The 20,845-nt window shown below is 43.7% G+C and overlaps 1 protein-coding gene across 1 annotated transcript; it reads left to right on the forward strand.

Moving 5' to 3' along the window:
• The first annotated feature begins 11,062 nt into the window (after positions 1-11,062).
• On the forward strand, positions 11,063-12,175 carry LOC102183950 (nuclease-sensitive element-binding protein 1-like). The gene has a single exon (XM_018043677.1). The coding sequence runs from the start codon at positions 11,063-11,065 to the stop codon at positions 12,173-12,175; it is 1,113 nt and encodes a 370-aa protein (XP_017899166.1).
• Positions 12,176-20,845: the final 8,670 nt, after the last annotated feature.

Below are 20,845 nucleotides of genomic sequence, written 5' to 3' on the forward strand. Positions count from 1 at the left end.
ATTTCTCTGTCTTTTCATTTTTTTTTTCCTGTCTTGCTCCACTTGAGGTCTCCTTTTTCCATGCTTTAGGGCTGTAGTCCTCCTTTTGGTTTTTGCCCTTGTACAGAAATGTTGGTTGAGTAGTTTGTTTTGACTTCTTGTTTGTGATGACTTGTGCCTGTGTTCTAGTGGAAGGAGATCAAGCAAATCAAGCAGGTAATTACAGAAATAATGTGACATATTTACACACTTCCACAGTCATAACCAAAGTGATCTAAATAAAAGAGTAGCAGGGAGGGAGGAATGAGTAGGGTTCAGAATGGGGAACACGTGTATACCTGTGTATGGCAAAACAAACACAATATTGTAAAGTAATTAACCTCCAATTAAAATAAATAAATTTATATTTAAAAAAACTTAAAAAAAGAGTACAGAAGATTGACTTGGTGAACAAGGGAAAGCAAAAGTCATATCAATCAATTAAAAGCAGAGTTAACTAATGCTCATTTTGGAAATCTGATCCTGAGCAGAGTGCCAACTGGGGAATATTGCAAAGACAGCACAACAATTTAGCTTATATGGTGAAAAAAGAAAGAATGAAGGAAAAAAAGGTGAAGATAAAGATAAAGGAGGAGAATGGAGAGCAGAGAAAGAGAAGAAGTAGAACAGATGGTAAAGAAACAAAGAAAAGAAAAAATAGAAAAGAGAAGCTAAATACACATATGTGAAAAAGATTTATGTATATTCAGGAATAGCTACAGCTTGTAAAGAACTATAAGAAAAGCTGTCAAATATATCAGAAACAACATCAGAAAAATTACGCAAAAGTTCTCAAAGAAGTAGTTCTTCTTGGTTTTGGTATCTGCCCCTGTGGATGGGGTTGGATCAGTGTCCTGTGATGTTTTCCTGGTTGGGGGAACTTGTGCCTGTGTTCTAATCCATGGAACTGGATCTCATCTTTCTGAAGGGCAGTGCAGTGTTCAGTAGTAGGTTTTGGGGTCTCTATGGGTTCAATATGTCTTTGGGCAGTCCTTCTGGCTTTGTCAGTGTTAGACACATCTATTTCCATAGCCGTGTCAAAGTGGCCCTATCAGCATATCTTCACTGCCACCAGCCCCCTACTTGTCCCTGGAATCTTTGCTGGTACTTCTGTTTCCAGGTTGCACACTGCACTGCCAGCTGAAGCTTGCTAGTTAGTGGCTTGTGTGGTCTTTTCTCAGCTCCCTAACTGTGCCCTCTGCATCATAAACACTTGTGTGGGCTTCCCTCAGCCCCCTGAGCTTGGCCTCTATGCCATAGGGCTTATGCACACTTGCTTCAGTTCACTGGGCCTGCCTTCCATCTCACAGGGCTTGTGTGAACTTGCCTTGGCTCTCTAAGCCTGCCCTCTGCAACACAGGTCTTGTCTGCACTTGTCTTGTCTCCCCGGGCCCACCCTCTATGTCTGTGGCTTATGTGCACTTGTCTTGGTTCTCTGGACCCAGTCTCTGTGCCATGAGGTTTGTGTGCACTGCAGAGGTTTGTATGCCTCACCTCTCAGGGCTCACCTGGGCCTGCCCTCTGTACCACGAGATTTGAGTGCACTTGAGAAATTTGTATGCTGTGCCACTCTTGGCTACCTGGGTCCACCCTCTGTGATGCGAGGATTATGTTTATTGCAGAGGTTTGCATGCTGCCCTTCTCACAGCAGCCGGGCCCATCCTCTGCACCTCTGGCTTCTGTGGGCTTCTCTCGGTTCCTTGACCCAGCTGTCTGGTCTGGGCCACAGTCCATGAGTTTTTATGGGTTGGGAAGTGCAACTTTCTGTTTTCTTCCCTCTAAATCCCTGCTTTGTCCAGCTTCTGAGATTCTTCAGCTCCCTCTTTGTGCCCCTCTGTGAGGGAGCTTCCCAGTGCACAGGAACTCTTCCTGCTTCATGACTCCCACCTTCCCTCAGGTCATAATCTCCCTTCCAAAAGTTCTCCATCTTTTCCCTTTTTATGTCTTCATTCTCTCCCCTACTTTATTACAGGGAGCTTAGTCTGCCCCATGAAGGCTTGGGGTATTCTGGTGTCACCTAAAGTTTGCTTTGTAAGAGTTATTCCATATCATGATGAGTTTTTGATGTATTTGTGGGGAGGCAGGCTTGGCAATCTCCCTGTCTTACTGTTCTGCCTTCTTCTGCAGACTTCTTTTCTCATGAAATGGTATCGTATTTCCTAGGTATGTTTTTCTAAAGTTCTAAAAATAGAAAACAAACAAACAAAAACACACCAAAGATGTTTTTGTGAACCTGGGAACTTGGGCATGATGGCAAAAAATGTATTGTCCAATTGTGAAAGCTCAATAGTTGCAGCCTCAACCCTGCCAGAAAATCACACTGGTTAATTTCTCTCTTTATTACAACAGCTGTGGTCTAGTTTTTTAGTTTACTGAATGAAACAGGCTGTTTGCTTCTTCTTTCTGGCAAGTCATCTGACAGTACAGATTCACTAATCAGGGTAAAAACAGAGATGGCAGTCAACAACATGGAACAGTTCTTCCTGACTTCATTTTTCATGGAATGATACTTTGAGTCCAAGTAGTGTCTTTACACAGCTCTGAAACTGCAGAGAAACATGTTTTTGTGAACCTGGACATTGGGACCTGATAGCAAAAGAAGTATTTTCCCCTAGTGAAATCTAGATAGTTGCAGCCTTACACTTGCCAGAAAAACACACGAACTCATTTTTCTCTGAATTACAAAAACACCTTCCATCATGATGCTGAGTTTTCTGAAATGAAAAGAATGCTTCCCGCTGCAAACCAGGAAGCCATCTGGCAGTACAGTTTCACCCAATCAGGGTAACAATGACTTAGGCAGTCAACCCTCACAGAACACTCTCCCCTGAAAATTTTTGCAGCCTTAAACCTGTCAGAAAAACACGTTGGGTCATTTTTCTCTTCATTGAAACAACAGATCTGGTCTAGATTTTGAGTTTTCTGAAAGATAGGGGAGGCTTGATATTTCTTCCTGGTAAGTCATCTGACAGTACAATTTCAGCTAATCAGAGTAACAACAGGTATGGCAGTCAACAGTCACAGAACACTCTCCCTGATATCTTTTTTCATGTAATGGTACACTATGTCCTATGAATATCTACACAGATCTAAAATTGCAGTGAAACATGTTTTTGTGAACTTGGGAATTGGGGCCTGATGGCAAAAGAAGAACTTATCCACTATAAAATCTGGTAGTTGTAGCCCCAAGCAATCCAGAAAAACACACTCATTCATTTTTCTATTCATTACAACAGCTTTGGTCGATTTTTTGAGTTTTCTGAAAGAAACAGGCTTTACTTTGGGCCCTTAAGTTAAAAGCAATATTTTCCAAATGTGGAATCTGGGTATTTGTAACCTAAAATCCGCATTAAAAAAACAGTTTCATTTTTCTCTTCATTAAAACAACAGCTTTGGTCTAGTTTTGGAATTTTCTGAATGAAACAGTCTGCTAAGCACTTCTTTCTGGGAAGTCATCTTTCAAAACAGTTTCACCTAATCGGTATAACAGGTATGGCAGTCAACACCCACAGAATACTCTCTCCTGATCTCTTTTGTCATTCTCATGGAATGGTACATTGTGTCTTACGAGTGTCTTTACACAGCCCTGAAACTGCAGGGAAACATGCTTTGTGAACCTGAGATTTGGGGCCTGATGGCAAAAGACATATTTCCCCCCAGTGAAAATTGGATAGTTGTAGTCTTAAGCTTGCCAGAAAAACACACTGCTTCTTTTTTTTTCTTTTTTTCATTAATACAACAACTTTGGTCTTCTTTTGGAGTTTTCTGAAAGAAACAGGATGCTTGCCACTTCATGCTAGGAAGTCATTTATCAATTTGTTTCACCTAATAAGGGTAACAGAAGGTATGACAGTCAACACTCACAGAACACCTTCCCCTCACCTCTTTTCTAATGGAATGGTACATTGTGTTTTAACAGTGTCTTTACTCAGCTTTGAAACTGTGGGAAATCAGTTTCTGTGATCCAGGGATTTGGGTCCTGATGGCAAAAGAATTATTTTCCCCCAGTGAAGCTGGGTAGTTGCAGCCCTAAACATGCCCTAAACACTGGTTCATTTCTCTCTTCATTATAACAACAGCGTTTCTCATTGTTTTGTTTCTGAAATAAAAAGCATGCCTCTGAATTCTGGCTGGGAAATCACTTGACAGTACAGTTTCACCTAATCACAGTAACTACTGGTATAGTAGTCAACACTAACAGAACACTCTCACCTGACATCTTTTCTCATAGATTCATACAGTGTATCCCAGAAATGTCTTTACACAGCTCTGAAACTGCAGGGAAACATGTTTTTGTGAACCTGGGAATTGGGGCCTGATGGCAAAGACGTATCTTCTCCTAGTGAATGCTGGAGAGTTACAGCCTTAAACTTGCCAGAAAAACACTGGTTCAATTTTAATTTCATTGAAACAGCAGCTTTGGTCATGATTTTGAGTTTTCTGAAATAAAAAGGATTTTTCCAACTTCTTGTGGGAAGTCATCTGACATTTCAGTTTCACCTAATAAGAGCAACAATAGATACAGCAGTGAATATTCACAGAACACTTTCCCCTGCAAATTTTCTCATGGAATGATACAGCATGTCATAAAGGTATCTTTGCACAACTCTGAAATGGTCAGCCTTGTTAATCTGGGAATAGGGCCTGTATGGTAAAAGCTATATTTCCCATCTTTGGAAAGTGGATAACTGCAGCCTCAAACCTTCCAGAAAAACACACTGGTTCTTTTATCTCTTCATTACAACAACAGTTTTGGTCACGTTTTTAAGTTTTCTGAGAAAAAAAAAAAAAAAAAAAAAAAAAAAAAACAGGCTGCTTCTCACTTATTGCTGGGAAGTCACCAGGCAGTACTGTTTCACCTAATCAGGGTAACTAGAGGTATGACAGTCAACACTCAAAAACACTCTCCTCTGACATCTTTTCTCGATAAATGGTACAGTATTTCCTAGATGTGTCTTTACAAAGCTCTGAAAATACAGGGAAACTTTTTTGTGAACATGGGAATTGGGGAATCTGGGCAAAAGAAATATTTTCCCACTGTGAAACCTGAATAGTTTCAGCATGAAACCTGAAATAAAGGACAATGGTTAATTTTTTCCTTCATTACAACAACAGCTATGGACAAGTTTTTGTGTTTTATGAAAGAAACAGGATGCGTCCACTTCTTGATGGGAAGTCATCAGGGAGTACAAAATCACCTAATTAGGATAACAAGAAATATGGCAGTCAACACTAAAAAAACACACTCCCCTGGGCTCATTTCTCATGGAATAGTATCTGATCATACAGTTTCATCTAATTAGAGTAACAATGAGTATGGCAGTCAACACTTACGAAACATTCTCCCTTGACATCTTTTCTCATGAAATAGTACAATGTGTCCTAAAGTGTCTTGCACAGCTCTGAAAACTGAAAGATGCTTGCTCCTTGGAAGAAAAACTATGACCAAACTACACAACATATTAAAAAGTAGAGACATTACTTTGCCAAAAAGGACCCGTCTAAGTCATAGCTACGGTTTTTCCAGTGGTCAAGTGTGCATGTAGAAACTGGACCATAAAGAAAGCTGAGCACCAAAGAACTGATGCTTTTGAACTGTGGTGTTGGAGAACACTCTTGGGAGTCCATTGGACTGCACGGAGAACCAAACAGTCAATCCTAAAGGAAATCAGTGCTGACATTCACTGGAAGGACTGATGCTATCCCTGCAATATTTTGGCCACCTGATGCCAAAAGCCAGCTCAACAGAAAACCCTCAGATGCTGGAAAAGCAGGAAGGCAGGAGGAGAAGAGGATGGCAGAGGATGAGATGGTTGGATGGCATTATTGACTCAATTGACATGAGTTTGAGCAAACTCTGGGAGACAGTGAAGGACAGGGAAGCCTAGCATGCCACAGTCCAAGGGATCAAAAAAGAGATGGACCCGACTGAGCGACTGAGCAAACATCAGGATTTAGGCACTGCTGTTGTTCAATCACTCATTCTGATTAACTTCCTGTAATGCAGTTCCTGTTCTGGCTGCTGTGGGATTATGGTTCTCCTTGCTTCTTCGGTCTTCCCTTGGGTGGATGAGTCTAAGAGGCTTGTGTAAGCTTCCTGATGGAAGGGACTGGTTGTGTGAAAACGTCATTCTCGCTCTGGTGGGTAGGGCTGTGCTCAGTAAAACTCGAACTATCTGCTGATGAGTGGGGCTGTGCTTCCTCCCTGTTAGATGTTTGGCCTAAGGCGACCCAACCCTGGGGCTCTTTGGGTTCTATGGTAGAGTTAATGGCAACCTCCAGTACTCTTGCCTGGAAAATCCCATGGATGGAGGAGCTTGGTAGGCTGTAGTCCATGGGGTTGCTAAGAGTCGGACACGACTGAGTGACTTCCCTTTCACTTTTCACTTTCATGCATTGGAGAAGGAAATGGCAACCCACTCCAGTGTTCTTGCCTGGAGAATACAGGGATGGAGGAGCCTGGTGGGCTTCCATCTATGGAGTCACACAGAGTCAGACATGACTGAAGCAACTTAGCAGCAGCAGCAAGAGAGCTCATGCCAAAGGGAAGCTTCCAGGACTGCTGTTGCCAGTGCCCCTGTCCCTGCAGTGAGCCACTGCCAACTCACATCTGCAACACTAGTGAGTAAATCTGTCTGTTTCAGTCTCTTGTGCTGTCACTGCTCCTTTCCCATGAGCCTTGGGGCAGGCACGGTTTTGTCTGTGCCCTCCAAGAGTGGCATCTCTGTTTCCCCCAGTGCTCTGGAAAGCTTGTAATCAAATCCCACTGGAGGTCAATGGCAGATTCCCTGGGGATTATAGTCCTTGTGCCAGATTCCCAGACCAGGAAACCTGATGTGGGTCTCTGAACCGTCACACCAGTGGGAGAACGTCTTTGGAATTATTCTTCTCCAGTTTGTGGTATCTGCTCCTGGCCGGTATGGGATTTGACTTTCCCAAGTTTTGATTTTCCTGTCTCGTTGCAGTTTCTTCTTTGTCTTTGAACAAGAGGTACCTGTTTTTGGTGAGCTCCAGCATCCTCCTGTCAATGGTCGTTCAACACCTAGTTGCAGTTTTGGTGCTCTCTCAGGAGGAGAGAAGCACATGTCCTTCTCCACCATCTCGAAAGAGAAGCATGAGCTCTCTGTTCTTACCCAGGCTTGGGAGGAGGGCATGGCAACCCACTCCAGTGTTCTTGCCTGGAGAATCCTGTGGGCAGAGGAGCCTGGAGGGCTACAGTCTATGGGGTCCCAAAGAGTCAGACATGACTGAAGCAACGTAGCAGGCACACAGGCTTGAACTTTCTGCTCTGTTCAGCAGCTAGGTCGTGTCTGCATCATTGCAGCCCCATGGACTACAGCACACCAGGCTTCCCTATCTTTCACTATCACTCAGAGTTTGCTCAGTTTCATGTCCATTGAGTCACTGATGCTATCTAACCGTCTCATCCTCTGCCAGCCCCTTCTCCTTTTGTCTTCCATCTTTCCCAGCATCAGGGGCCTTTCACATCAGGTGGCCAAAGTACTGGAGCTTCAGCTTCAGCATCAATCCTTCCCATGAATATTCAGGGTGGATTTTCTTTAAGACTGATTGACTTGATCTCCTTGTAGCCCAAGCGACTCTCAAGAGTCTTCTCAAGAGCAAAACTAACAATATTTGAATTTATAGTAGATACGCTTTCACAGTAGCTCATGGCTTTGGAATGGTGTAGAAGCAACACGACTTCCTAATTGCCAGTGGAAGCAAAATTTAAGATGGCTTTTGTTCAGGGATTAGTGGATGCAAACTTTACCGAGACAGTCTAAACTTGATGCTCTGTAACTTATGGCAAATCAAATCGCCTTGCTGATACTTCCCCAAGGAATGCTGCTCTTAAAGTAACCGACAGTAGCCAAAACTCTGTATTGGTGCACAGGGATATTTCCCCAAATTATAACTTGGCAAAACTGGCTAGAGGGGCCTGACACTTAGCCTCAGAGAAGGTAGAGCAAGACTGGAGGGTTAAACAATTATTGGTTAGATTAAAAGGGAAAGATCCGAGTCAGACCAAATAGCAGCACAGCTTTACTGGAGACTAGAATTCCCCCTCAGAGCCACTGTAACGTGCATTAAACTACTATCAACTGATGGAATGATAGCATCTGTGAATCCCTATTGGTGGGGAAACACTCACAAGGGGCCAAAAAGTGCCACTTCAATGGATCTCAAAGTGTGAGGTCTGCTCAGCTTTGGAAAATATTGACAATATCTTTCTCGAGAGGCAGCAAATGCATTCTTTCAGCAATGAGTTAAAGTTGGTGTTGTTTCCCAGCCTCCAGTATTTGGTGTTTGCATTTGGGGGAGGGGAGAGGGAGGGAGCAGTTCTAATAGGTTTGTGTTCTTGTTGCTGAGTCGCTGAATCATGTCCGACTCTTTGTGACCACATGGACTGCAGCATGCCAGGCTTCCCTGTCCTTCACTATCTCCCAGAGCTTGCTCAGATTCCTGTCCACTGAGTCAGTCATGCTATCGACCCATCTCATCCTCTGTCGCCCTCTTCTCCTGTTGCCTTCAATATTTCCCAGCATCAGGGTCTTTTCCAACAGGTGTGTGGTGCTATCCTATTCTTTTCATCTATAGTTCCCTTATGGTGTATGATGTGTATCATGCTTGTGTCAGCTTAGCTATTATTAGCTGTATATCATCTTTGAAACCACGTGGCCCACTTCTCCAAAATGCACCACAGAGAAGACTGGCTGCACTCCTCCTGGACAGTTTAAATGGCCTCAGTGGAGCATTCAGGCACTGGAAGTGGGATTCCTTACAACCTCCCCTGCCCTGTGGATGTGTTTAAGTCACAGTCGGTATGTTTTTATATTGGACCTTATTCTTTCCTTACATACAGGCTACTGCCTCTTTTGTGGCTAAAGTACTTTAGGAAAAGATTATCCCTATCTGGGTAACTCCTCTCAAACTTCAGAATGATCTAGGTCCCCATTTTACTGGTTAGTTACTTCCACAAGTTTGCAACTGGCCCCCAATTTACTGCTTAGTTACTTCCACAAGTCTGCACAAGTCTGCACAATTTGGCTAGTTTTACAACACTTTCTCAGCACTGACCTGACCTCCTCTGGTTTAGTCTGGTTTAATGGCATAATTAAGACTCAGTTGGCTAGATTTGTGGAGGCCCTCCAATTACCTTGGCTAAAAGAATTGCCGTTTGGTCCTTCTGAATCACAGATCCATTCTGTTTGGAACACATAAACTCTTACCCTTTGAGACAGTTATAGATAGTCACTTGGCTCCTCCCTCTTTTGACTCACCACTGAGAAGAGGAGAGGTCCTCTGATATTTCAACACACCTTGCAACAGGGATGTTACATCTACTGGCAGAAACACTTCTGGAACGACTCACCTCTACCTTGCTGGAAAGGCCTCTATCAGGTACTGCTAGCCAACCCTTGGGCCACCAAGCTCCAGGGAATAGACACCTGGACTCACATGACACACTTAAAGAAAGCACCACTCCTGACGGGACCTGCACAGTACCTAGTGATCTGAGAGTCAAGGTTTTCTGAAGTGGAAGCAGACATGATATCTGATAAGACAGCCTTCCCAGGATATTCTGAGTATGTCTCTCGAAAGGTTGTCTACCAAAACTGTGATGGGGGCATGATGCTTCAGGTGATCTCCAGTGTCTATAATCTTGAAAACATGAACTTTAGAGAAAAAGTGCCTGAGAGTTCTCCTGGCCCCTCCGTCTTGCTCTAAAGTGACTTCAAAATGCTTTCAAACTCTGCACTTTCAGTCTAACATGGGATGCTATGCACAGGAGAGATCTTTTCTGGCATGAGGGCTTGGGGGTAGGAGGGGAAGGAGGGTGGGCAGGGATTGGCAGAAAGCTGCTGAAACTGGAAAAATCTAACTCTTGATCAGTGATGCTTTCAGAGAAAGATTTTGATCAAAGGGGAGATGGGTAAAAATTAATAAAAAGACACTTCCATTAAGATAGAGTTGGGAGGCCAGAAGGGAGGGCTCTCAGACAAGACAGCAGAGCCCAGCACGAAGAAGAAACCCTTCCTCTTCTTGTGTGCTAAGAACTCAGCCAAATAGAGACTGTCAGGACTCAGTGAATGAAGAGCCACCATACTTCAAAGCCTCAGTCTCCCATGGACACTTTGCTTAGTGCAGCCTTCCTAACCTCCCCATTCTTTCAAAGAATTATCTTCTCCCTGTTAGGGAAGCTTGTATGTAGCTCAGCATGGTTGTAGACCCTGAATTGCAATTCTCTGTTTATCTAGAGTAAACTCATTTTTGGTGGAGCAATCCCTGGCAGTCTATTAGTTTTAGGTCAACACAATCATAACACTTGTCTAGATAAACATGCGCTACATTAGTGTCCTCTTAGCACTAGCCTTCTAGGCCTGGCAGCCTTCAGAAGGGAAACAAAAACAAAACAGACAAAACCCATAGCAGGTTTTTTTGATTGGTCTTCAAATCACGCGGCTGTCTTCTTGCCTCAAGTGACACAACATGTCTGACCCACACAATGGGCTCCACAGGGGTCTGAAGAGGATCAGAGATTTGTGAGAATATTGAGTGAGTGCCCTTAGAAGGCTGTGAATCCCCTCAAGCAAGGAAGAGGAGTGGAAAGTAGGTCCTCTCCTCACATCCATTCAGGCAAGCAAGAGGGTGCTAAGGTCCTTTCCTAGAGCTTCAAGTGTGCCTCCTTCTCTGTCATGAAACAGGAGTACTATGATGTGGTGGCGGGAGGCTGGGGCAAAGTATATTTTCCCCACCCTGCCTTCCCCCTAGCTCAAGCTACTTCAAGGCCCCACCCCAGCCCTACCCCTTGAGAGCTCACCAGCACTATGGCACCCATTATTTGGTCCACGTCCTGGTTGTCCCAGGAGATGCCATAGGCCTCTCCAAAACTCTTGGACTAAATCCAGACAGCCCTTTGCCCTAACCCACAAACCTCCCAGAGAGAGGTTCCTGCCTCTATCCCGAGCCCCCCCCCCCCTTCCAACCACAGAAGGACAAATTTCCCCCTGATTCTTGGAGAAAGGAGAGCAAGGATGACCTGATGAGTGAGGCGGGAGAGGCCACCCTCACGGATGTGGCCACTTCCTTCTGTCCTCATGCCGCGTGGAAACCCCTAGCATCCTTGAGAGGCAGAGACCAGAACCTCGCCCTAGACACAGGCCACCTCAGCGGGGATGGGATCCCCAAGGCCACCATCAGAGGAGCCAAGGGAAAGGTGCCTAAGAATGGCATCACTAAGAGGGTCCTAGGCTCTGTCGTGTGGTTTAAGGAGAAGAAAGGGTACGGCTTCATCAGCAGGCATGATACCCAGGAAGATGTGTTTGTTCACCATATGGTCATCACTGGGAAAAACCTCTGCAAGTACCAAGGCAGCGTAGATGATGGCGAGACGTTGGAGTTTGACGTGGTGCAGGGCGAGCGGGGCACCAAGGCCACTAACGTGACCGGGCCAGCGGGCGGGCCACTGAAAGGAAGCTGCTACACTGCCCACTGCACCAGCATCCACTGGGGCCTCAGCATCCACAGCCATGCGCTGCCACCGCGAGGTCCCAAGAGCAAGAAAGGTGATCCTGATGAACACGAGTGCAGCGGTGAAGGCTTCACGGAGGCCCAGGGCCTCAGACGCCCTCTGCCTGGCCACTCCCAAGACCAACGACTGAGGTGTTTCCCGCCCCTCCCGCAGGGCCCCATCTCTGACCCGCCACCCATCGATCCTGGCTACCACCAGCGGCCCCCGGTCAGACCGGCAGCCTGGGTCCGCCCCACCGCAAGGCAAGAGGGGCATCCTCGGCGGGGTCTGGGCCCCAGCTACCTGCTGAGTCGCCCTAGGGACCGAGGCACCACTCCTGGTCCAAGATGCTCACCCGGCATCTCGCAGGAGCTGGAGGCAGAGCACAGCGAGAGCAGGCACGAACCCAGCAGCAATCCGCCACAGAGGCCCCCTCCACGCTATGGATCCTGTAGTGCCAAAAACCCGTGCTGCCACCCGCAGCAAGTGCCTGGCGCCCAGGGACAGGATTCCGATGGAGGAGAGGGCAAGATCAGGAAGAGCTCCACTGAAACACCTGCTTCTGTCTCTGTTGCCAAGAAGAATGACGCCCCTGAGGAGGAGAACCCCTCGGTCATGGATGCGCCCTCTGCCGCCCAGGCCTAGTCACAGCTTGGCTCGCTCCCCAGGGACTCCCTGCCCTGGGCTACAGACGATATCCCTTTGAGGAGCTCAGTCCAAACATGCACACAGATGATTAGATTTGGGCCATGAAAAAGATACTTGCCCTTTACCCAAGGTTAGAAGATAAATTACAAGATCTATATAATTCAGATTTCTTCATACCATCTGCCTTGGTAGTTTCCCTACACAGACACAGACACAGACACAGACACAGACACAGACACAGACACACACACACAGACACACACACACACACACACACACGCACGCACACACAGAAACATACACTTCTGAATCTATATCTTTAATGGTCTGACCAGGACCACACCTATTATTCTGCATCCCCAAGTGAATTTCGTGAAGTAACTTTAAAAAACTGTGTTTTATTTTTAACCAATAAAAAATCAAAGATTATCTGAAACTGGAGATGATGTCACATTGCTCACCTGGCTGGTATTTTCACAATAAAACATTTCATGTTGCCTTTATCTCTTATCACCGTTCTCTGAATTTTTTAAAGTGTCCTAGCTCAAAAACTGTATTCACAGTCCTCAGTCTTTATTTATTTATTTATTTATTTACTTTCAGCATGAGTTTTAGCAAAGGTCATACATATTGATCTCTTCCCAAGTCACAAATTTAAGACTAATGCTAGATTTAACAAGATAAATGTCTGAGGGTGTTCTAAAGGGGAACAATGCATGAAGTAAGATATATCCTGATCTCTTTCATTTCCATTCTCTTCCCCTGCCCTGGTATTAGAGCAATAAGTTGGGAGTGTGGTGCCCAACTACCCACACTTACTCCTTGCACTGGTATTCTTTATTTTGTTCAGTCATCACCATGACCAGTAAAACTGTGGCTCTCTGGAAGCAACATTTCCCCCTTTCAAATTGTGTTTTTCTTTAAGTGACTTGATCTAATACCATTAAACTATAAAAACAAAAATGGGCATGAAGGGTTTGGGGGTGGTGGACAATGCGGTGATGCTCATCCAAGGATACAAACTTTAAGTTGTAAGATGAGTAAGTTATGAGGACCTAAGGTATAGCATGGAGATTATGGTGCATAATACTCTCTTGTATACTTGAAAGTTGCTAGGAGAGTAGATCATTAATGTTCTCACCATGACAACAACAAGAAAATGCTAATTATGTGAGGGGAAGGAGGTGTGTCTTTATCTTATTGTGGGAAAGGTTTTACAACATACACCTGTATGAAAATTATCACATTGTACATCTTAAACTTAGACAATATCTCCATAAATCTGTTGGGGTGAAACTAAAGGAAGCAAGTGTAATTTTTTTATTGTGAGTAAGGAATGTTCCCTGGAGCTAATGAGAAACATATAATCCATAGCCTTTGTCTGTGCCTCCTCATTCAGTTCTTCAGTTGTCCTGTGGAGGATTTCTTTAATGCTGAGCAGGTGCAGTTCCCTGCTCAATCCCTTGAAACAGAGAAGCTCTGATTGGAAGTGTCATTCCTAACCTGTTCTTTATTTCAACATGTTGTGGAGTTGATTGATGAGGGATGATATTTGGGTTTGGAGATGGGGGAAATGAGCCATAGATACTTGTAACCAAAAGAGGTCTTTAAAACCTCATGTTGCAGATTAAGCAAATTGGATTGCAAGTAGCAAGATCCAAATACTTTTCTCATATACATGCTGAGGCATTTTACACCACATTAAAAGCTAGCCAAATGCATTTGGAGAGGTAGGATTCAATCTTTCATTATGGCTATATATCCAAATCCATTCACACCGAAACAGGAGAGATCCTTCATTCAGAGAATATTTGAGTGCCCACATATCCAGACACTCTGCCAGGCAATACTAACTGCATCATAAGAAAGAAGATGGCCCCTTTTTTCAAGGTGCACAAAACATAATGGAGACTGAGAAAACACTGACAGTGGCTACACTATGGATTGAGTGCTCTGAGGGAGTTAGCATAGGATGAGAGAGGAAATACAGCTGAGGAAGATGATGGCAGATTTAGTTCCAGGCTAAAAGAACCACTCCCTGGACACTTGAATTAAAATTCTACCTAGCAATTGGTGCATAGTTCAGATTTAATAATGTCATGTCAACACAGAGCTAGAAGTTATCCACCCAGACTCCTAGCCCAGTGCACTTCCCAATATACCAACTGACTTATTCAGAGACTAAGAGGGCACCTAAAATCACTTAGCATACATATTTTGATGCACAGAACCAAATGAGAATAGGAGAAGATGTGAGTGAGAGTAAATCTGCTCTGATTAGGAAAGAACTCAGGTCCCTCCAGGATGCTTCTTTATGCCAAACAACAGACAGGGATATGGGGCAGGGAAATGTTGTCTGTATATACAAGCTTGGCTTCATAGGCTTCTCCCTGCTGTGTGAGGTGTATGCATCAGGAGGTAGTGGATAAGTCAACTTGCCTGTGGAGGCCTCACTTTGGGGGAACAGGGGACTTAAAGGGCCAGACTAAGGAATCTTGAATTTTCTCTGCTCAACAAGTTGTGCGATAGGACCCATTAACATACGTTCACCTGGTGATTGCTGAGTAAGCATGAAGCAGGGGAGAACTGAAGGATACAGTGGCTAATCACAGAAGTATCAATACAAATGTAGGAGTGACTATATTTAAGTGGCAGCAGGAACATTCTGATGATTCCCAACTGCTCCAGTATTGGAAAAAATAATTCAGGAAAATCTCTGCTTCTTATTCATTGACTATACAAAAGCCTTTGACTGTGTGGATCACACCAAACTGTGGAAAATTCTTAAAGGGACAGGAATAGCACACCAGTTCACCTGCCTCTTGAGAGACCTGTATGCAGGTCAAAAAGCAGCAGTTAGAACCAGACATGGAGGAACAGACTGGCTCAACATTGGGAAAGGAGTACTTCAGTGCTGTGTGTTATCACCTTGCTTTTTTAACTTCTATGCAGGTTATACCATGCAAAATGCTGTGCTGGATGCAGTGTAAGCTGGGCTCAATATTCCTGGGTGAGATATCCATAACTGCTGATATTCAGATAATACCGCCCTGATGGCAGAAAGCAAAGAGGATCCAAAGAGCCTCTTGATGAAGGTGAAAGAGGAGGGTGAAGAAGCTGGCATAAACTCAGTATTCTAAAAACTAAGATCATGACATCTGGCCTCTTCACTTTATGACAAATGTTGGAGAAACAAGGGAAACAGTTACAGCCTTTTTTTCCTGGTCTCCAAATTCTCTGTAGGCAGTGACTGCAGCCATGAAATTGAAAGATGCTTGCTCCTTGGAAAAAAGCTTTGACAAACTTAGACAGCGTAGTAAAAAGCAGAGACATCACTTTGTGAACAAAAGTTCATATAGTCAAAGCTATAAATTTTTCAGCAGTCATGTTCAGATGTGTGTGTGTCCATAAGGAAGGCTGAGCAGGAAAGAACTGATGTTTTCAACTGTGGTGTTGGAAAAGACCCTTGAGAGTCCACTTGACCGCAAGGAGATCGAACTAGTCAATGTTAAAAGACATCATCCCTAAATATTCACTGGAACGGCTGATACTGAGGCTGCAATATTTTGGCCAACTGTATGCCAAAATCTGACTCCTTGGGAAACACTCTGATACTGGGAAAGATGGAAGACAGGAGAAGGGGACAGCAGAGGATGAAATGGTTGGATGGCATCACCGACTCAATGGACATGAGTTTGAGCAAACTCTGGGAGACAGTGAAGGACAGGAAAGCCTAGTGTGCTTCAGTCCATGGAATCGTAGAAATTCGCACATGACTGAGCCCCTGAACAACAACAAGGAGTTAGGCATTGTTGTCTTTGTGACTCCATGGACTGCAGCACACCAGGCTTTCCTATCCTTCACTATTTCCCAGAGTTTTTTCCATTGTGTCGATGATGCCATCCAATCATCTCATCCTTTGTATTTCCCTTTTCCTCCTGCCCACAATCTTTGCCAGCATCAGGGTCTTTTCCACTGAGTCAGCTCTTAGCATCATGTGGCCAAAATACTGGAGCTTCAGCCGCAGCCTCAGTCTTTCCAATGGATATTCAGGGCTGATTTCCTTTAGGATTAACTGGTTTGATCTCCCTTGCTGTCCAAGGGACTCTCAGTAGTCTTCTCCAGCACCACTGTTGGAAAGCATCCATTCTTTGGTGCTCAGCCTTCTTTATAGTTCAACTCTCACATCCATCAGAATAGTACAAGATGTTTATCAGTTTTCACAATCAATAGTTAGACAAAAAATAAAAATAAATATAATGGAAACCCATGATAGAAGCACGATTAAATTAAAAATCAGGGATTATATTGTCAGCTGACTGATTGTTAGGTTAATCCTGTTTCCATGGGGGCTGCAATAGGGCTCAGACAGTAAGGCAGTGGCTGAAAGGAGCTACCCCATGTCCAAGGTAAGGAGGGGCAGCTGCATTTTGCTGGAGCAACCGTGAAGAGATACCCCACATCCAAGGTAACAGAAACCCAAGTAAGACGGTAGGCACTGAGAGAGGGCATCAGAGGGCAGAAAGACTGAAGCCACAAGCACAGCAACAGGCCAATCTGATCACACAGACCACAGCCTTGTCTAACTCAATGAAACTAAGCCATGCCGTGTGGGGCCACCCAAGACAGATGGGTCATGATGGAGAGGTCTGACAGAATCTGGTCCACTGGAGAAGGGAATGGCAAACCACTTCAGTATTCTTGCTTTGAGAACCCCATGAACAGTAGGAAAAGGAAAAAAGATAGGGCACTGAAAGAGGAACTCCCCAGGTCTGTAGGTGCCCAATATGCTACTGGAGAAATAACTCCAGGAAGAATGAAGAGATGGAGCCAAAGCAAAAACAACACTCAGTTGTGGATGGGACTGGTGATAGAAGCAAGGTTCGATGCTGTAAAGAGCAATACTGCATAGGAACCTGGAATGTCAGGTCCATGAATCAAGGCAAATTGGAAGTGGTCAAACAGGAGATGGCAAGAGTGAACATCAACATTCTAGGAATCAGCGAACTAAGATGGACCGGAATGGGTGAATTTAACTCAGATGACCATTATATCTACTACAATGGGAAAAAAAAAAAAAAAAAAAAAAACCCTTAGAAGAAATTGAGTAGCCATCATAGTCAACAAAAAAGTCTGAAATGCAGTACTTGGATGCAATCCCAAAGACAGAATGATCTCTGTTCATTTCCAAGGCAAACCATTCAATATCACGGTAATCCAAGTTTATGCCCCAACAAGTAATGCTGAAGAAGCTGAAGCTGAACAGTTCTATGAAGACCAAAAAGATCTTCTAGAACTAACACCCCAAAAAAGATATCCTTTTCATTAGAGGAGACTGGAATGCAAAAGTAGGAAGTCAAGAAACACCTGGAGTAACAGGCAAATTTGGCCTTGGAGTACAGAATGAAGCAGGGTAAAGGCTAATAGAGTTCTGCCAAGAGAGCGCACTGGTCATAGCAAACACCCTCTTCCAACAACACAAGAAAATATTCTACACATGGACATCACCAGATGGTCAACACCGAAATAATACTGATTTATATTTTGCAGCCAAAGATGGAGAACCTCTATACAGTCAGGAAAAACAAGACCAGGAGCTGGCTGTGGCTCAGATCGTGAACTCCTTATTACCATATTCAGACTTAAATTGAAGAAAGTAGGGAAAACCGCTAGACCATTCAGGTATGACCTAAATCAAATTCCTTATGATTATACAGTGGAAGTGAGAAATAGATTTAAGGGCCTAGATCTGATAGATAGTGTGCCTGATTAACTATGGAATGAGGTTCGTGACATTGTACAGAAGACAGGGATCAGGATCATCCCAATGGAAAAGAAATGCAAAAAAGCAAAATGGCTGTCTGGGGAGGCCTTAAAAATATCTGTGAAAAGAAGGGAAGCAAAAAGCAAAGGAGAAAAGGAAAGATATACCCATCTGTATGCAGAGTTCCAAGGAATAGCAAGGAGAGATAAGAAAGCCTTCCTCAGTGATCAATGCAAAGAAACAGAGGAAAACGATAGAAAGACAGGAAAGACTAGAGATCTCCTCAAGAAAATGAGAGATACCAAGGGAACATTTCATGCAAAGATGGGCTCAATAAAAGAAATGGTATAGACCTAACAGAAGCAGAAGATATTAAGAAGAAGTGGCAAGAATACACAGAAGAACTATACAAAAAAGATCTTCATGACTCAAATAATCACGATGGTGTGATCACTCACCTAGAGCCAGCCATCCTGGAATGTGACGTCAAGTGGGCCTTAGAAAGCATCACTATGAACAAACCTAGTGGAGGTGATGGAATTCCAGTTGAGCTATTTCAAATCCTGAAAGATGATGCTGTGAAAGTGCTGCACTCAGGATGCCAGAAAATTTGGAAAACTCAGCAGTGGCCACAGGACTGGAAAAGGTCAGTTTTTATTCCAATCCCAAAGAAAGGCAATGCCAAATAATGTTCTAACTACCTCACACTTGCACTCATCTCACAAGCTAGTAAAGTGATGCTTAAAATTCTCCAAGCCAGGCTTTAGCAATACATGAACCGTGAACTTCCAGATGTTCAAGCTGGTTTTAGAAAAGGCAGAGGAACCAGAGATCAAATTGCCAACATCCGCTGGATCATGGGGAAAAAAAAAAAAAAAACAAGAGAATTCCAGAAAAACATCTATTTCTGCCTTATTGACTATGCCAAAGACTTTAACTGTGTGGATCACAATAAACTGCGGAAAATTCTGAAAGAGATGGGAATACCAGATCACCTGACCTGCCTCTTGAGAAACCTGTATACGGGTCAGGAAGTAACAGTTAGAACTGGACATGGAAAAACAGACTGGCTCCAAATAGAAAAAGGAGTACGTCAAGGCTCTATATTGTCACCCTGCTTATTTAACTTCTATGCAGAGTACATCATGAGAAACGTGGGGGTGGAGGAAGCACCTGCTGGAATCAAGATTGCTGGGAGAAATATCAATAACCTCAGATATGCAGATGACACCACCCTTATGGCAGAAAGTGAAGAAGAACTGAAGAGCCTCTTGATCAAAGTGGAAGAGGAGAGTGAAAATTTGGCTTAAAGCTCAACATTCAGAAAATTAAGATCATGTCATCTGGTCCCATCACTTCATGGCAAATAGATGGGGAAACAGTGGCTGACTTTATTTTGGGGGCTTCAAAATCACTGCAGATGGTGATTACAGCCAAGAAATTAAAAGACACTTGCTCCTTGGAGGGAAAGTATGACCAACCAAACAGCATATTCAAAAGCAGTGACATTACTTTGTCAACAAATGTCCATCTAGTCAAGCCTATGGTTTTTGCAGTTGTCATGTATGGATGTGAGAGTTGAACTATAAAGAAAGCTTAGCACTGAATAGTTAATGCTTTTGAACTGTGCTTTTGGAAAAGACTCTTGAGAGTCCCTTGGAATGCAAAGAGATCCCAAAGAAAATCAGTCTTGAATATTCACTGGAATGACTGATGCTGAAACTGAAACTCCAATACTTTGGCCACCTGATGCAAAAAAAACTGACTCATTTGAATATACCCTGATGCTGGGAAAGATTGAAGGCAGGAGGAGAAGGAAATGACAGAGGATGAGATGGTGGGATGGCATCACCGACTCAAGGGTCGTGAGTTTGAGTAAACCCCGGTAGTTGGTGATGGACAGGGAGGCCTGAACATGCTGCAGTCCATGGGGTTGCAAAGAGTCGGTCACGACTGAGCAACTGAACTGAACTAATAACCAAATTAAGACTAATTAGTTTGCAAAATAAGTCAGGTCTCAAAAATTTGGCTTGTAGATTTATATAACTATGCTTGATTGGAGACTTTTTGATTTGCTGAGACTTTTAAAACGTGTCTCAGACTGAACTTGTAAAAGATCTCTCAGGGCTAGGAAAGTCACGCCAGTGGCTTATCATACATTTTGTTTTCCAAGGATGGTAACCTTCCTAATTTATCCAGTAAACTTGCTTGGCACCTAAGAGTTTTGAAGCTCTGGAAAGAGCAAGTAGAGAGAAAAGATAAATGTTTCAATTCTGGTTGCTGCTAAGTCACTTCAGTCGTGTCCAACTCTGTGCGACCCCATAGGACCCGTGGGATTCTCCAGGCAAGAACACTGGAGTGGGTTGCCATTTCCTTCTCCAATGCATGAAAGTGAAAAGTGAAAAGGAAGTCGTTCAGTCGTGTCTGACCCTTAGCATGGACTGCAGCCTACCAGGCTCCTCCATCCATGGGATTTTCCAGGCAAGAGTACTGGAGTGGGGTGCCATTACCTTCTCTGTCAATTCTGTTTACAAACATATGATTTTCCTAATTACCATCATAATTAGTTTGAAAGGAAATTTTTCCTTGCACCTGGACAACACAGATTCTAAATAGTAATGACTTACTTTCCAAATATAAAATATAAAAAGTACAACCATATTTACCAGTTTACCCAGTCTTATGTAACTAATCCTTTTTGCTAACCGCTTTATGAAGTCATCAGTTTTCTCATCAGAATGTTTATATTTTTTTACTCAGTTCAGTATTATGTTTGAAAGTCAGACACTTGTATTTATCCAAAAATCTCCTTGAAGAGGAGGCATTTTTGCAAAGGTATTACAGTGAAACTGTGTCAAGAAGGCATGTTTAAAATCTGATTACACTACAACTGACAAAGTTAC

The sequence above is a fragment of the Capra hircus genome, assembly GCF_001704415.2.
Source record: "Capra hircus breed San Clemente chromosome X unlocalized genomic scaffold, ASM170441v1, whole genome shotgun sequence".
Taxonomy (NCBI): Eukaryota; Metazoa; Chordata; class Mammalia; order Artiodactyla; family Bovidae; genus Capra; species Capra hircus.